The 15,629-nt window shown below is 51.1% G+C and overlaps 1 protein-coding gene across 1 annotated transcript in view; it reads right to left on the reverse strand.

Annotated features, from left to right (window-relative positions):
* Nucleotides 1-15,629, reverse strand: part of KIAA1671 (KIAA1671 ortholog) — a 130,968-nt gene that overhangs the window by 104,617 nt on the left and 10,722 nt on the right. The window contains exon 4 of the mRNA XM_036276880.1: nucleotides 9,528-9,662. Within this exon, the coding sequence (XP_036132773.1) occupies nucleotides 9,528-9,662 (135 nt within the window). The remainder of the gene's footprint in view (nucleotides 1-9,527; nucleotides 9,663-15,629) is intronic.

A 15,629-nucleotide genomic window follows, 5' to 3' on the forward strand; every position in this document is an offset into this window, starting at 1 on the left:
CTGCTCTGCAATGTCCACTAGAGGGCGCTCCGAGTTGCATCTCTGATGGTGCCCTTGTCATACATACCTTTTTCCAGCTCCAAGTTGCCTCTGATAGGCAGGCTAATACCCGCCCTTTATTCTCACCCTGAGGGTCCTTCTCATCCTTGTCTACCTCCTCCTGCCTCATCTTCACTACTCCCCAGGTAACCCCCTTGCAGCTCCTGGAAAACTCATGTCCTCCCATTCTTCCTTAAGTAAGTGCATGCCACTCCCCCACCTGGGCAAACTCCTTCTTTTTTTTTTTTTTTTTTTTTTTTTTTCCCAAATCTTTATTGTTGGATGTAAAATGTATTACAGATGTTCCACATTTTTCCCCCATTGACCCCCTCCTCCCCACTCCCGCCCCCCTCCCACCTTTTCCCACATTATTGTCTGTGTCCATTGGTTATGCATTTAAGTTCTTTGGTTTATTTCTTCCCACCCTCCCAACCCCTTTCCCTTTGAGGTTTGTCAGTCTAGCAATGAATTTGTGCTTCTTAATCCCTTCACCTTTTTCACCCATTCCCCCAATCCCCTTCCCAACTGGCAACCAACAAAATGTTCTCTGTATCTATGAGAATGTTTCTGTTCTTCCTGTTCATTTTGTTTGTAGATTCCATTGTTGATAGATATGCATTCATTGCCATTTTGTTTGTTCATACATTTTATCTTTTTCTTCAAAAAGACCCTTCATCATTTCATATAATAACGGTTTGGTGGTGATGAACTCCTTTAACTTTTTCTTGTCTGGGAAAGTTTTTGTATGTCCATCGATTCTAAATGACAGCTTTGCAGGATAGAGCAATTTTGGTTGTAGGTTCTTGGTTTTCATCACTCTAAATATTTCTTGCCACTCCCTTCTGGCCTGCAAAGTTTCTTTTGAGAAATCAGCTGACAGCCTAATGGGTACTCCCTTGTAGGTAACTAGCTGCCTTTCTCTTGCTGCTTTTAATATTCTCTCTTTGTCTTGAACCTTTTGCATTTTGATGATGATGTGTCTTGGTGTGTGCCTCTTGGGGTTCATCTTGTTTGGGACTCTCTGTGCTTCCTGGACTTGTATGTCTGTTTCCTTCACCAAGTTAGGAAAGTTTTCTGCCATTATTGTTTCAAACAGGTTTTCGATTTCTTGTTCTCTCTCTTCTCCTTCGGGCACCCCCAAGATGCGAATGTTGGCACGCTTGAAGTTATCCCAGAGGCTCCTTACTCTATCCTCATTTTTTTGGATTCTTTTTTCTTTTTGCTCTTCTGATTGGGGATTTTTTGCTTCCTTATATTCCAAATCGATGGTTTGCTCCTTGGATCTACATACTCTATTATTGAAGCTGTGTAAATTATTCTTTATTTCAGTTAATGCCTCCTTTAATTCTAACTGTGTATCCATGATTTCTAACTGGTACTTTTTTATGCTCTTGATGCCCTCCCTAAGTTCACTGAGGTTCTCACTAAGTTCATTGAGCATCCTTATAAGCAGTATTTTGAACTCAGTATCTGTTAGGTTGCTTATCTCCCTTTCGCTTAGTTCTTTTATTGGGGTTTTGTTCTGTTCTTTCATTTGGGACCTGTTTCTTTGTATCCTCATTTTGGCTGCCTCCCTGTGTTTGTTTCTGTGTATTACTTAATGAGAGGTATGGGGCTCGCTGAGACCCGGTGCTGCTTGTTTGAAAGAATTTAGGAAAAACCTGAAGCAGGATCCAAGACCGGCCAATCCTATGGTTAAGCAAGTGGCACCAGCTTGAAAGTTGTGTGGGGCGGGGGCGGGGCGGGGCCTCAGGGAGTCAGCAGGGCGGGGCTACCAGTGTGAGCCAGGTTGCTGGAGTCCCAGATATGACTTCTGTCTGCCGCCCCCGGGAAGGGCTCACCAAAGGAACAAAGGCCTCTGACAGCACGTTTGTCCCCGAGGAAGCCCCCTCTCCAGCCCTCGCTCCAGTGCCAAACAGCTCAGTTCTTCCCTGTATGTCTCTGGTGCCCCTCGAGCTGCCTCCCCTCCGAGCTTAGAGGGAGAGAGTCCGATAAGTCCGTGCGCGGGCCCTTTAAGGAGCTGCCTGGGGCTCCAGCCGCTTCAGCTTCCCTGAGCCTCAGTTTCCGCTGGTTTTTCCAGCCAGAAGTTATGGGGACTTCTCTTCCTGGCACTGGAACCCTGAACGGGGCACCTGGTGTGGGACGGGGACCCCTCAGTCCTCAGGAAGGACCTTCCCAGCCGCGGGATCCTCCTGATTTTTATCCACCACGCTTGGGTGTGGGACCAGCCCGTCTAGCTGCTGCGCGCTCCGCCGCCGCTGCGCCGCCGCCGCCCCCCCTCGCGCCGCCGCCCGTCCTACCGGTCTGGATGTAGCTGCTTTTTTTTTCCCCTTAGTTCCGTAGTTGTACGACTTCCATTCAGCTTGATTTCAGGCGGTTTTGAATGATGGTTGTTCTTTAGTTTAGTTGTAACTTTGATGTGCCAAACTCCTTCTTTTATTGAGTCGAACTCTGACATTGTTCTGGATTCCTCCAGATGCTACGATACCTCCCACCTCCTTTGTGCTTACCCAAAACCAGCCTCTACCGTGGCCGGCAAGGCCTGGTGCGACCTGACCCCTGGCAACTCCCTCACTCCTCATTCTCTCCTCTCTCGTCCCAGTGACATCATCATCATCATCATCATCATCATCATCACCATTATTAGTCATACTACGAAACACAACAAGCCCCAGGACCCTTGCACTTGCTGTCCCTCTGCCTGATGCTCTCCATCTGATGCTTCTACATGGCTGGATCCTTCTCCTTCAGGTCCCAGTTCAAGTGCCACCTCTTCACAGAAGCCCTCCCTGACCCCTCATATAAAATAGCGCCAACCACCCTCTTCCTGGCACTTGGTTCCCAACATACTATTTTTGCGTTATTTATAGCATTTGGTACCATCTGAAAGTCTCTCGGTTTTGTGTCCGGCTCCTTGCTTTATGTCCGTCTCCCCAAATTAGAGTATGAATTCCAAGAGAGCAGGAATCATTCATACACTGCTGCCCCTGAAGGGCCATGAACAGCACATGACACATAGTAGGTGCTCAATAAATATCTGTTCAATAAGTAAATGAGTGAATAAACGAATGAATGACTACTACCTGTCATCCCAGATTATACAATTACTTGTTTATAGTCTATGAACGTGAGCAATTTGAGGACAAAAATTAACTTATTGATCTTTACAGCCTTAGAGTTTTATATGTATTAATAACTTGGTAGAAGATGAATGGACAGGCGGACAGAAGGGTGATGGGTGGTTGGAGCAATACCTGGGTAAATGGGTGAATACAAAATCCTCCCAATACAGAATCACGGGCACAACTGGCCATTTGCATTTAAGACCCAGGAATCAAAAGCTTTCTGGTCTGGCTGGTTTTAATACAGAAAAGCAACTTTACTCAGCTGAGATATGAGTTACTCAGTCGTCTCTAGCCCTTTCAGCCCAGCAGTGAAAGACAAGAAGCAATTAACAAATGGAAGTTGCCACGGGTCAGAGGACTCCTAGCTTTCTAAGAGCCCGGCACACCATCCGGTTTCTCACCACTTCGCTCCGCACTCACACTCCTAAAGCCGGGCACCACCCTGACTCGCCCAGGCAGAGGGTCACTCTGGCCTCGGGGCCAGCTTCCACCGGCCTGTCTTCCCTCCCTGCGGACCGGAGGCCTTGGAGAATAAAAATTGTGACTTCCCATCCCAGGAGCCCAGTGCCCAGCACACATCTCATGTCACAGCATTCAGACCCTGGGCAGACTGTCTCTCTTGTCCCATATCCCGGTTCAGGGGCCAAGTCTTTGTTGCCAAGAACCTGACAATCCTCATTTTCTTTCAGACTGTGTAATAAACAATCCTGTTTGTGGAATGACCAATGGCCATTTCCAACTTGGCCAACTTCCATGACGACACAGACTGGAAAAGTTGAACGGTGTCTTCTCCAGACTCTCTTGCTGCTAGGTGTGGCCCTGTGACCCTGGGCTGGCCCGTGACATGTAAGAGAAAGTCTCCTGCAGGCTGCTACGGGGAAAGCTTTTACTTTCTTGATTAAAAGGGCAGACATGGCCCATCTGGATTCCCACTTCTTCTAGCCTGAAAGGAGACCTGGAAAAGTGGCAGCCACTTTGGGGCCATGAGGCACGAAGCATGAGGGAACACCCTTTTAAAAGACTCCTGGAGATGCAGAGCTAAGCTAGCAGCCTCCCACTCTGGATACCTTGTTGTGTGAGGCAAAGGAGCCCTTTCAACGAAGCCAGTGAGCGACGTGCCTGCTGCACATTCGATTCAGCAGGACGTGAACACTGGCCTAGCATCCTGCGTGGAAATGCAAACAACATCCTGTGGGAAGGAGAGTCCACATTGTAGACAAATAAGAAACCACAATCTTTATTCACAACTTGTCTTTGAAGCACAATCTCTGATGAGTTCTTTCAAGCAGTCTACCTGTGGTCTTTTATTTTGATTTTTTCCTTCCCATTTGAACGCCTAATCAACCAACTGGAACTCAAAGACAATCTCTAACCAGGACTGGCGATGTGTCCTTTGGGGGTGACCTCAAGAATCTCCCCTTGTCTCAGGTTGACTGCATTCACAAGAGTTACTAGCCTGGTCCTCAGAGCCCAATCTGCCGCCACCCCCATTCTCCAGTCATCGTAATAAAGTTATCAGGTCCAAAGGCTTTCAAACTTGCAAGGACTGCCCTGGCGGATCCTTGTGCAAAGATGGCACCGCAGTGACAGCTGCTGGGAGGTGGCGCCACCCCTCAGAAACAAGGACCACAGTTTCATCAGCAAGAGAAGTGGGAAGTCTGAACTTACCCTTAAAAAGACATCGGGGGTGTCCAGGAAGGACGCATCAAAGTAAAGTTTAAGGAGACTCCAGCCCAGCTGGTGTGGCTCAGTTGGTTGAGCGTCATCCCTTGCACCAGAAGGACACCAGTTTGATTCCTGGTCAGGACACATGCCTGGGCTGAGGGCTTGGTCCCCAGTAGGGGGCATGCAGGAGGCAGCTGATCAGGAGGCAGCCGATCGATATTTCTCATCAATGTCTCTGTCTCTCTCTCCCTCTCCCATCCTCTCTTTCTAAAATCAGTAAGACCATATGGGGGGGGGGGGGACTGCAGCCCATGTCCTGGACTTTGGAATAAATTTCTTGTACAGAGCACAGTCTCACACCCCTCAACACCCCTCAACCTTTGCCCAGGCAATTCCTTCCACCAGGCAAACCACTTCTTCCCTGACCACACCCACCAGGCAAACACCTGTTCATCCTTCAAGACTTACAAGTGTCCCTCCTCCGGGACTCCCCACATGGAGACATGCCCCCCTTCTCTGCGGAGGCTTGGAACCTCGAGCAGATTAAATGAAGGAAGGCAGGTGAAGCACATGACACACAGTAGGTGCTCAATAAACAGTCGCCATTAGAACCCACGGCCGTTATGTATCCGCCTTATCTATCTACATCTTGTTCATGACTGTCGCCCAGTGCCTAGCACAGCACCTAGGACATGCAGATAAATATCTGTCAAAAAAAAGACTGACCCCCAAACACTCCACCTCAGCCAAAGTGGTCTATTCGCTATCCCCAAACACACCTCTCGCATCACCCACCTTCGCCTACGCTGTCCCCCTACCCCAATGCCCCTCCTCCTTTGACCTGACAGCCTCCCAGCCCATTCTCGGGCCCCTCTGGACTGTGAACCCTGGGGACTGAGTGAGAGGCTCCCCAGGGCCCCTCACTCTGGACCTGGCACACAGTAGGCCGCCAGGGAATAAACTCATCACCAAACGAGCCAGCAAAGGCCAACTGAGAGGTTTGGGGATTTGGGAGAACATCCTCGAGGTTGCCAGAGGCCCACCTGCCAACCTCGTCTCAGAGAACCCCCACAGCTGCCAAATCTGGGCCTTCGTAGCCATGGGAGGGGCCTCTGGGCACACTGGGACCAGGGTCATGTCCACAGCACAGTCACCATGTTTTGTGATCCCTGCATGAGTGCAGACCAAAGGCTCTCTTTATGGGGAAGAGGGGGTGCACTTACCCAGTGGGTGGGAGTAAGGGAGAGGCCCAGCATGGGGCTCAAGTTTGCCCCATGACACCAAGGACCTAAGGGTACCCCTTAAAGGAGTAAGGGGAGGGGGAGACCAGGGAGTCAGAAAGGTAAAATTCCAGTCCCAGCTCTGCCTCTACCTACTCTAGGACCCTGGACAAGGGATCTCCCTCACCCGGCCTCAGCTTCCTCAACTGCACAAAACTCCTAAAACTGGGGACGATGTCCTGCCCCACCAGTAGCCCTTCAAGAGACTGTATAAAAATACACTGACAGCAAATAGTAGTTGACAACACGGCAACAGCAGGTGATAATTGTCAGACAGTCACTCCTCACCAGGCACTACGTGCTTTGTAAGCATCGTCTCGTGTCAGCTACAAGGTAGAGAAGCAAGAGCAAGCTCAGCAGATGGCTAGGAGTATGACCTTCACACTCAGGCCAGGGGAGGGTACTTATGGCTCTGAGCCTCAGTTTTCTCATCTGTACAATGGGGATACTACTAGTACCGACGCCACACAGTAAGCACTGCGAGTATTAGGTGTTCTTATGACTGCGATTCCCCGTTTTACAGAGGAGGAAAACAGAGGTGCTGAGAGGTACACTTGTTCGCCTCTACGAAGTGATCAGGCCAGACCGTGGGACCTGGCGCTCGGGGTGGGTGTGACTATGCAGATCAGCCCTGGTGGGTCCCAGGCACCCTCCAGAGGGCAGCCATGGCAGAACAGCTGGTGGCCGACACCAGGCTGGACAAATATCACATTCTCAGCCACAGAGCCTAGCGTCTTGTTTCCTCATGGGCTAACGCACACCAAGTCCTGCAGGCTCAAGGGAAGATGGGCTGGCAGGGTTTGGTGACTGGCCAAAAGCACAGCCCCATGGCAGAAAGGACCCAGGTCCAAGGCTGGACGTGAAACACGCTCTAGCGTTTCTAACTGTGTGGCCTTGGGCCAGTAGCTTAACCTCTCTGAGCTCAGTTCCCCCTCTGCAAAATGGGGTTTATACTCCCTCACATGGGGGCACACTAGGGACTGAGACACAGGCTCACAAAACAGGCATGACTCCAACCCTAAATTGGAAACCAACAGCATAAAATTGTCCATCGAAACAGTGTGGGAAAAATAGCAGACGTTTATCAGTGAACCCCTCAAACACCTTCCAGAGTACAAAACGCAGGTCTGACCACCTTCCGGAGGAGTAGGGGCTGCCGGTAGGGCCAAGGGCTCAGAGCCCCAGTCCCCGCCCTGGCGGGTCACTCTGGCCAAGTCAGGCCCTCTCTCTGGGGCTCAGTTTCCCCACTTATAATGATGGAGTTGAAAGGTGAGAAAAAGGGGAGGAGATGAGGGGAAGGAAGAAGGAGGAGGAAGGGAAAGGGAGGTGGAAGCGAAGGAGATGACAAGGGAAAAAGGAAGGAAAAGGGGAGAAAGAAGGAAGAGTGACCACTGACCATTCTGAGAGCTGAGTGATCTCACTTCCTGCTCACGAAAATACTCTTGCAGCCCGAGAGGACCATCCTCATTTTACGGGAGAAAAACGGAGGTTCAAGGAGGTCAAGTCGCTTGCCCAAGGTCACAGAGAGGCACAACCGGAATGTAAGCCCGCTTCATTCAGCCTGCAAAGCCCAATACTACGTGAGGTCCCTGAGTCAGGCTTCGAAGCCATCAGGAAGCAAGCTGAACATCAGCACCTCCTGGTGGCCACTCCCCAGAATTGCAGGCACAAGTCCAGACCACGGAGAAAGGAGGTCTCCCACCCCAGTGCTCCGGTTAAGGCCCCACCCCTCCACCTCTGGAGAGGAGGAAATCAAGCAGGCAGCAATGGGGCGGGGCCTCAGGCGCCTGCAGGAGGGAGCCAAGACAAGCCATGCAAGGACTCCAAGGACAAAGCACCTCAATGGTAGCGAGTGGAAGAGGAGGAGCCGGGCGACCAGGGAGGATGCCAGCCAGCAGAGACTATAAAAAGACCGGTTTCAAATGCTTTTCTCTCTGTAACCTTTGTCTTCACACACACACAGAAGTTCAAGCACGATCAGATAAGCTGCGCCGGTGCCACCTGAGAGTGAACGGAGGAAAGGGTGAGAAAGAAATCAGTGGGAGGGAGCATTCAACGAAGGCACCGGGCAGGTTTCAAATGTGTGCGAGCCTGCAAGTCTGTGGCTGAGATCCGAACGCAGGGGGGCGGGGGGGCTCTCAGCTGCTCGCAGAGTCTCCCAGAGGTCCGAGCTCCTCCGGCTCCGCAGCCCCAGCCCCGTCAGGCTTTCAACGCTGTTGGTGCCATTATCCCATCACCCCGTTCCCCAGAGGGGAAACCAAGGCTCAGGGGAGTGAAGTTTCTTGCCCACGGCCATAGAGCTGGGAGGAATGGACCTAGGATTTAAATGCTGGGGGATCCCCTGTCGCAGAGACAGGAGACCAGGCACGGGGACCACTGACAGGGACAAAGCTGTGCGAGTGAAAAGGACCTGTGAGCAGAATGAGTGTCGCCTCATTAGAGAAACACCTGCCTCAGAGGCCCCCGTGTGGGGCCCGGGGCCCGGGAGGGACTTGGTGAGCAAGTGTAGAACTCAGCAGATCTCCGAGTATCGTGGAACTAAAGTCCAAAAGAAAAAGAAAGCAAAGGAAATCACCGAAAGTCAGAGGTGATGAAGCCCTGGAAGCCATCTGGGGACACAGGTCCTGCTGCATCACTGACCCGCCTCTTTTCATAAGTGAGGAAACAGGCTGAGACAGGAAGTGCTGGCCCAGGGAGACTCAAAACAACGATAATGACGATAACTCTTACTAAAGTGTTTGCTGTGAACACGGGACCACGCTAAGTACTTCCCATTACCCTAACCGACCCCCACATCAGCCCCATGAAATGCAAGTAGATACTATTATTATTCCCATTTTACAAATTAGGAAACTGAGGCCCATCTGCATCCAGAGCTGGAATTTGAGCCCAGGCGATCGGGCTCCGAGCCAGCCTGACCCTGCCTCCCGGGGTGACCACCACTATCAGGGATTGTTCTGCGTGCTGGGCTCTCCACACAGTCTTGCCCATCCTCTCAATGGCTCAGAAGAATTAAGAATCGTGACCCCCTTTTCCAGGTGAAGAAACTAAAGTGCAGAGAAATTAAGTAAATTGCTCACACAGGCTAAGAGGAGATGGTGGTGGGATTCGAACGCAGGACTCTCAGACCCCAGCACAAGTTCTAATGGCTACATGCCAGGCAGCCGGGGTTACCTCTCTGCATTGGGCCGGAAACCTGAGCGGGGGGCAGGCTTTCTCAGCAGAGCCACCAAACGCCCTGCACATCGAGGACCCAGCAGAGCCAGTCGGACACCAGACTCCCAGACAGGCAACTGCCTGGCCGTCCCCGCCTCGGGCCCTGGGTCGGCCGTGCCTCTCCACACAGCCACATCCCCAGTGGTGTCCGATGACCAACACCACCTGAAAATTCCACCCCGGCCACGCGGGCATCACTTACCACAAAGGCCCCGCTCCTCTTGTCCTTGCAGAAGCTGTGGCTTCTCCGGGGGCTCAAGGCCACAGGGGACACCTGCCGGAGAGGCGACGCATCGTCTTGGAGGGCATCCTCCCTCCCCAGGTCTCGTGATGGCACCTGAGACAGGACACAAGGAAAGGACTTTACTGGGGCTTTGCCACATACAGGAAGAGTATGTCACACCATAAGAGTCCATTCTGTACCTAAAGGGGCAAAAAAGAAAATTAAAGCTCAAAACACCACCCACTCTCTGACCCGACAGCATCAATGACGAGAGGTAATATGTAGGATCAGCAAGTTCAGCTTCAGCCTGGCCTCAGGCATTTAATAACTGTGTGAGCTCAGGTGAGTGCCTTAAGCACTCTGATCCTTGACCATGTGGGAAAAGACCAATAACAACAGTACTCAGCTTCCAGGTTCAGGGGAGAACCAAGCAGAGGACAGCACACAGAATGTGTATGACACAGTGCTGCCACCAGGGGGCGGATGTGCACGGTCTAGGGCACCTGCCTTGTCTCATGCTAGTCTTCCACATACGCCTGTCAAATGGGAAGCCCATAAATGTTATTCAGCCTTATTAGCCAGTCAAGCAGGGGAGCTCATAAATGTTACCCAGCCTTATTACTGCCACTGATAACTTTTGGTGACCTCATTTGAGATCTCTCTCCATGCATCCAAACACATATGCACAGAAACAGTATGTAAATAGGACAGTAATATATATGCTAGTCTGAATCCTGTCATTTTTCCCCGCTCAGTTATATATAGGGGACACATTCACAGGCTAGTAAATACAGAATGGGTTTTACATGTCTCACACTCCCCTCCACAGACGAGGACAGGAAAGCCCAGAGAGGGAAGGACACACAGCCCCAGAGAAGAGCGAGGCTGGATTCCCCATCTCTCACCTCAGAGTCTCTTTCTTTGATGCCTTAGGAGACTCTCTGGGTCTCCTCTTACCTCCCTGGCTGGTCCTTCTTGGCCTCCCCGCATCTCAGCGGAAGGTCTAAAGGCAGGTGCATCCCTAGCCAGCCACAGAGCCTTCTCTTCTGCCCACCGCTCCCTCGGGGATCTCTCATAACGCTCCGTGGTTTTAAATCCATCCCATCCATGCACAGTCAGCCCTGTCTCTCCATGGTGGGACTCCGGATCTGCAGACCCCACTGCCCAGCAACATCTCCACCGACTGCTCACGCTCACTGCGGACTTCACAGGTTCAAAACAGGCCTCGATTCCACTCCTCCAAATTGTCCCTCCCTCACCTTGCCCAACACCCAGCTGGGCAGGCCCAGACCCTTGGCCTACCCTCTGTTCACCTCGGTCTATCCACTCCATCAACTGAGACTCTGTCTTCAAAACATGCTATAAACCTCATATCATATACCAAAATCAACTCAAACAGAGGCATAAATCTTCCTGACCTTGGACTAGGCCAGTGTTTCTCTCTCTCTCTCTCTTTTTTTAATGTTTTTATTGATTTTTTAGAGAGAGAGGAAGGGAGAGATAGAAACATCGATGTGAGAGAGAAACATCAATCAGCTGCCTCCTGCATGCCTCCCACTAGGGATTGAGCCTGCAACCCGGGCATGTGCCCTGACCGGGAATCAAACTGGGACCTCTCAGATCGTGAAATGATGCTCAATCCACTGAGCCACACCAGGCTGGCTAGGCAAGGGTTTCTTTTATTTTTTGGTATGTGCCCCTAGTGGGAACCGAACCCGGGACTCTCTGGTACACAGGCCAACACTCCAACCGCTGAGCCAAACCGGCCAGGGCTAGGCAAGGGTTTCTTAAATAGGACCCAAAAGCACCAGCAACAAAAGAAAAGTAGTCCATTGGACTTCATTAAAATAAAAAACTGTTATGCCTCAAAGGGAACCATTGAGAAAGTAAAAAGACAATCCACAGGATGGGAGAAAATTTCTATAAATCATAAAATCCTTTGCCTGATAAGGAACCTACATCCAGAGTACATGAAGAATAATTACAAATCAATAATAAAAAGGCAAATAACCCCATTTAAAAAATGGGAAAAGGATCTGAAGAGTCATTATTTCAAAGAAGGTATACAAAGGACCAATAAGTACATGAAAAGATGCTCAACAGAAACTACAAATCAAAATCATAATGATATACCACTTCCCTGAAACCCACTAAAGTGGCTACAAAATCCCAGCTGGTGTGGCTCAGTGGTTGAGTGTCGACCCATACACCAGGAGGTCGCGGGTTCGATTCCCAGTCAGGGCACATGCCCAAGTTGTGGGCCAAATCCCCAGTGAGGGGCATGCAGGAGGTGGCCAATCGATGTCTTCTCTCATCGATGTTCCTATCTATCTCTCCTTCTCCCTTCCTCTCTCTCTAAAAATCAATAAAGAAAAAAATTAAGTGACTACAATAAAAAAGACGGAGAGAACATTGGCTGGGACGTAGAGAAGTCAGAACCCTCATAGGCTGCTAGCAGGTGGAGCCTATGAACCCAGCCATGTCACTCCTTGGTGTATACTCAAAGAAATGAAAACATGTGGCCACTCAGAAATCTGTACACAGATGTTCATAGCAGCATTATTCATAATAGCCAAAGTGCAGAAACAACCCAAGTTCCCACCAACTGATGCATGGATAAATAAAATGTGGTCTATCCATACAATGGAATAGTACTCGGCCATGAAAAGGAATGAAGTACTGACACATGCTACAACATAGATGACCTGGAAAACATTATGCTAAAGGAAATAAACCGATCACAAAGGACACTATTGTGTGACTCCATTTATATGAAATGTCCAGAATAGGCAACTCTATACAGATAGAAAGTAGATAATGGTTGCCTGGGACTGGAGGGTATTATGGGAATTGGGAATGACTGCTTAATGGCAGGCTTTTCTGGGGGGTGATAAAGATATTCTGAAACTGAGTATGATGATGGTTGCCGAACCCCATGAATACAATAAAAGGCATTGAACTGTACATTGGACATGCATCAACTGTATGGGACATGAATTATATCTTAATACAGCTGTTACCCCCAGCCCCACCCCAAAATCTGTGAACTCCACCACAGCCAGCACCCTGGTGTAAGCCCTGTCACATCTTAGAACCATGGAAGCAGCCTCGCTGGCCTCCCTTCCTCCATCCTCACCCCTTCAGCCACACCCACAGAGCGGGGCTCAGAACCCTTTGGTGGCTCCCATCCGCTCTGGCCCTCGCTCACCTCTCCATCTCAGCTCCGGCCAGCACCCCCCGAGCCCACTGCACCTCCAGCATCTGCAGGACCCGCTCATCCCCATGGTGAGGCATCTTCACGTGCTGCTCCTGCCTCCTCCCCACAGATCCTGGCCTTGGCGGGTCCCTTCCACCCCTCGGATGGCACCTGTTATTCCCATGAGACCACCCCCTTAGAGGAACCTCCCCATCACCCCCTTTTCTGATCTCCCCAGGACTTAAAATTTTCCAAATGAGCCCACTCACTCACTTGAGGTCTGTCCGCTGCTGGGCCAGCGTCAACCACCAGAACCATCTGTGACCATGGAGACGCTCTCTGTCTGGGCTGTCCAGTACCGTCACCTGGGCCACCTGTGGCTTTCCAGCACTTTCACGCGGCAACTGAGGACCTGAGTTTTCAGTCGCACTTCATCTCAACTAATTTTGATTTAATTAACCACACGGGGCTAGTGGCAGATTGAGTCAGTGGGCTGACCCTTCCAGCAGCCCTGGGACACGTACTGAATGCAGTAAACAAGCGAAGGGATGAAGGTCGACCTGGAAGTGCATCCTCTGACCTCAAACCTCCTTTGCATCAGGCCCCCGGGCCAGGGGCTTGACCGTGCATGATTCCGTAATAAATCCCCAGCAAGTCTGTGAAGCAGGGAGGATCCCCATTCTGCAGATGAGGAAACTGAGGCTCAGAAACGTCTGGCAAAGTGCCCGGAGTCACACAGCTGGTACGTCACAGAGCCAGGGCCCGATCTCAGGTCTGTCCAGTTCTCAGTCCAGGGCTGTCCCCAGGTAGAGAGCAAATCAGAAAAGTACAACGGGCTCATCTTCCTGACGAAGAACTCCAGAGCTCAGTGAGAAAAGGACCAATGTCCCAAAAGGCAGCAGGTGGGGGGAAATACAAACGGCCCCACCCTTCGGACACGACAAGGGCACGCATCAGGGACACGAGCTCCAATCTGAGGGCACACCTCAGGCGGGGCCAACCAGCGGGGCCCTGAAAAACAACAACTGCACTCACCCCCCAGACAGGCGACTGCCACACCAAACCGACGGATATACACTAAGTGTTCACTTAACGTCGTCCACGGGGTCTTAGAAACTGTGACTTTCAGCAAAAGCACGAAAAACAAAACCAACTGGACCGTGCGGTCAGATATAAACATAAGTTCCTATGATGTATATCTGGTCAGAAAAACATCACCAAACTTCCAAATAAAGACCCAAAACACATCAAACATGAAACACAGACATAAATGTAAGCTCTACATACATAAGAAAGATGAATAAAAACCAGTAAGATGATGATTTTCCAACCCACCTGTTCCAGTTCGTGGGTGGCCAAAGCCTCTCCCGGCAGCTCAGGGCACAAGGTGGGCCCACCCTGGACAGGACACCCTTCCATTACAGGACCGTTCACACCCATACTCACTAAGATGGGGACACCGTCGACACACCAAGGAACTCGATGTGCACTTCTCTGTAGTGTGGGAGGAAACCAGAGTCCCTGGAGAAACCCAGGAGATTGTGCCAACTCCACAGAGACAGCGGCCCTGGCTGGGAAGCCCTCTCTCTCTCTCTCTCTCTCTCTCTCGCTCGTCAACATTTTAACAAAACGACATTGAACCAAACATCATTCGAGGGCCTGCTGGACCTGCAAATGTGCAAAATGCCGTAGGTACGCACATGCTAGCCGTGACTCGGGCACCTTGCCAGGCCTCTCGAAGGCCATGTTCCCACCTGCGCAGCAACCAAGAAGAATGAGCCTCTCCCTGCGGACGGAACCCAAACTCTCCAAGATGCATTTAGGAAACAAAGGCCGTGGCAGATCTGGGGGGTCCGCAGAAACACTCCACCCAAGAATCCCCTGGGAGCTCTGAAAACTAACAAAGGCGGACCCCACCCTAGAAATCCCCAGCGAACTGGCCTGGGGTGAGGCCCCCACACTGCTTCCTTGTAGGACGCCAGGGGTTGCTCCCATAGGCGACCGCAGGCTCAGCCCCTGGTACGGAATGCTCTCGTGAGAACGGGGGGCAAGAACAAGAATATGCATTCATACCTGCTTGTATTTTCCTGAAAGGAACACTAAAGGAATTTGGACAAAAAGAATCCCGTGATGACTGGATGGGAGGACGGGAGGATGGAGGGCGAGGGGCACGGGACAGGGGGATTTTTACTCCATACCGCTGAGTATTTTTAGAGCCATGTGAAAATATTCTCTCTTTGAAGTGAAAATAAGTAATTTAATTACATGAAACACAATAATCGGGCGTGGGCCAAAGTTTCGATAAATGTTTGCTGAGTGGGGGAAATCGAGAGAAAGGGAGGGAAGGAGGGAGGGAAGGAGCGGTCACTATAATCGCGGCCACACCCAAGCGGGTACAGGAGCAAAGCTGGCCTCGAGTCGAGAAATCGTCACCCAAGGGGGCAAAGAAGTCCAGCAAAACACTCCCTGACACCCTGCTTCTGACCCCACACAACCCAAATGTCCATCCACGGGAGTCCGGATACAACAGCTGGGGCCCAATCGCAGTAAGATCCTTTGCAGCCATTCAAGAGAACGCGGGGGTGGAACGCTGTTTTCCACTGGGAGGTGAAAAGAAGCAGGTTGTAAGATCTGGAGAACGGTGCCATCTTTCACCAGCCAGCATGGACTTGACTAAAACTGTGTCGGGACCACGGCTCCTCGGCCTCGGAGCTGCGTCCATGCGAGGCTGGACGACTGTGGGGGCGGGAGCTATCCCAGGCAATGGAGGGTGTTGAGCAGCACCAGCACCCTTGTCTCCAGCCCCTGGATGCCAGGAGCAATCTCTTCCCTAGTGGCGACAACAAAAAATGCCTCCAACTTTGCCAAACAGGCCCTGGGGACAC

The sequence above is a fragment of the Molossus molossus genome, unplaced genomic scaffold, assembly GCF_014108415.1.
Source record: "Molossus molossus isolate mMolMol1 unplaced genomic scaffold, mMolMol1.p scaffold_m16_p_22, whole genome shotgun sequence".
Lineage (NCBI taxonomy): Eukaryota > Metazoa > Chordata > Mammalia > Chiroptera > Molossidae > Molossus > Molossus molossus.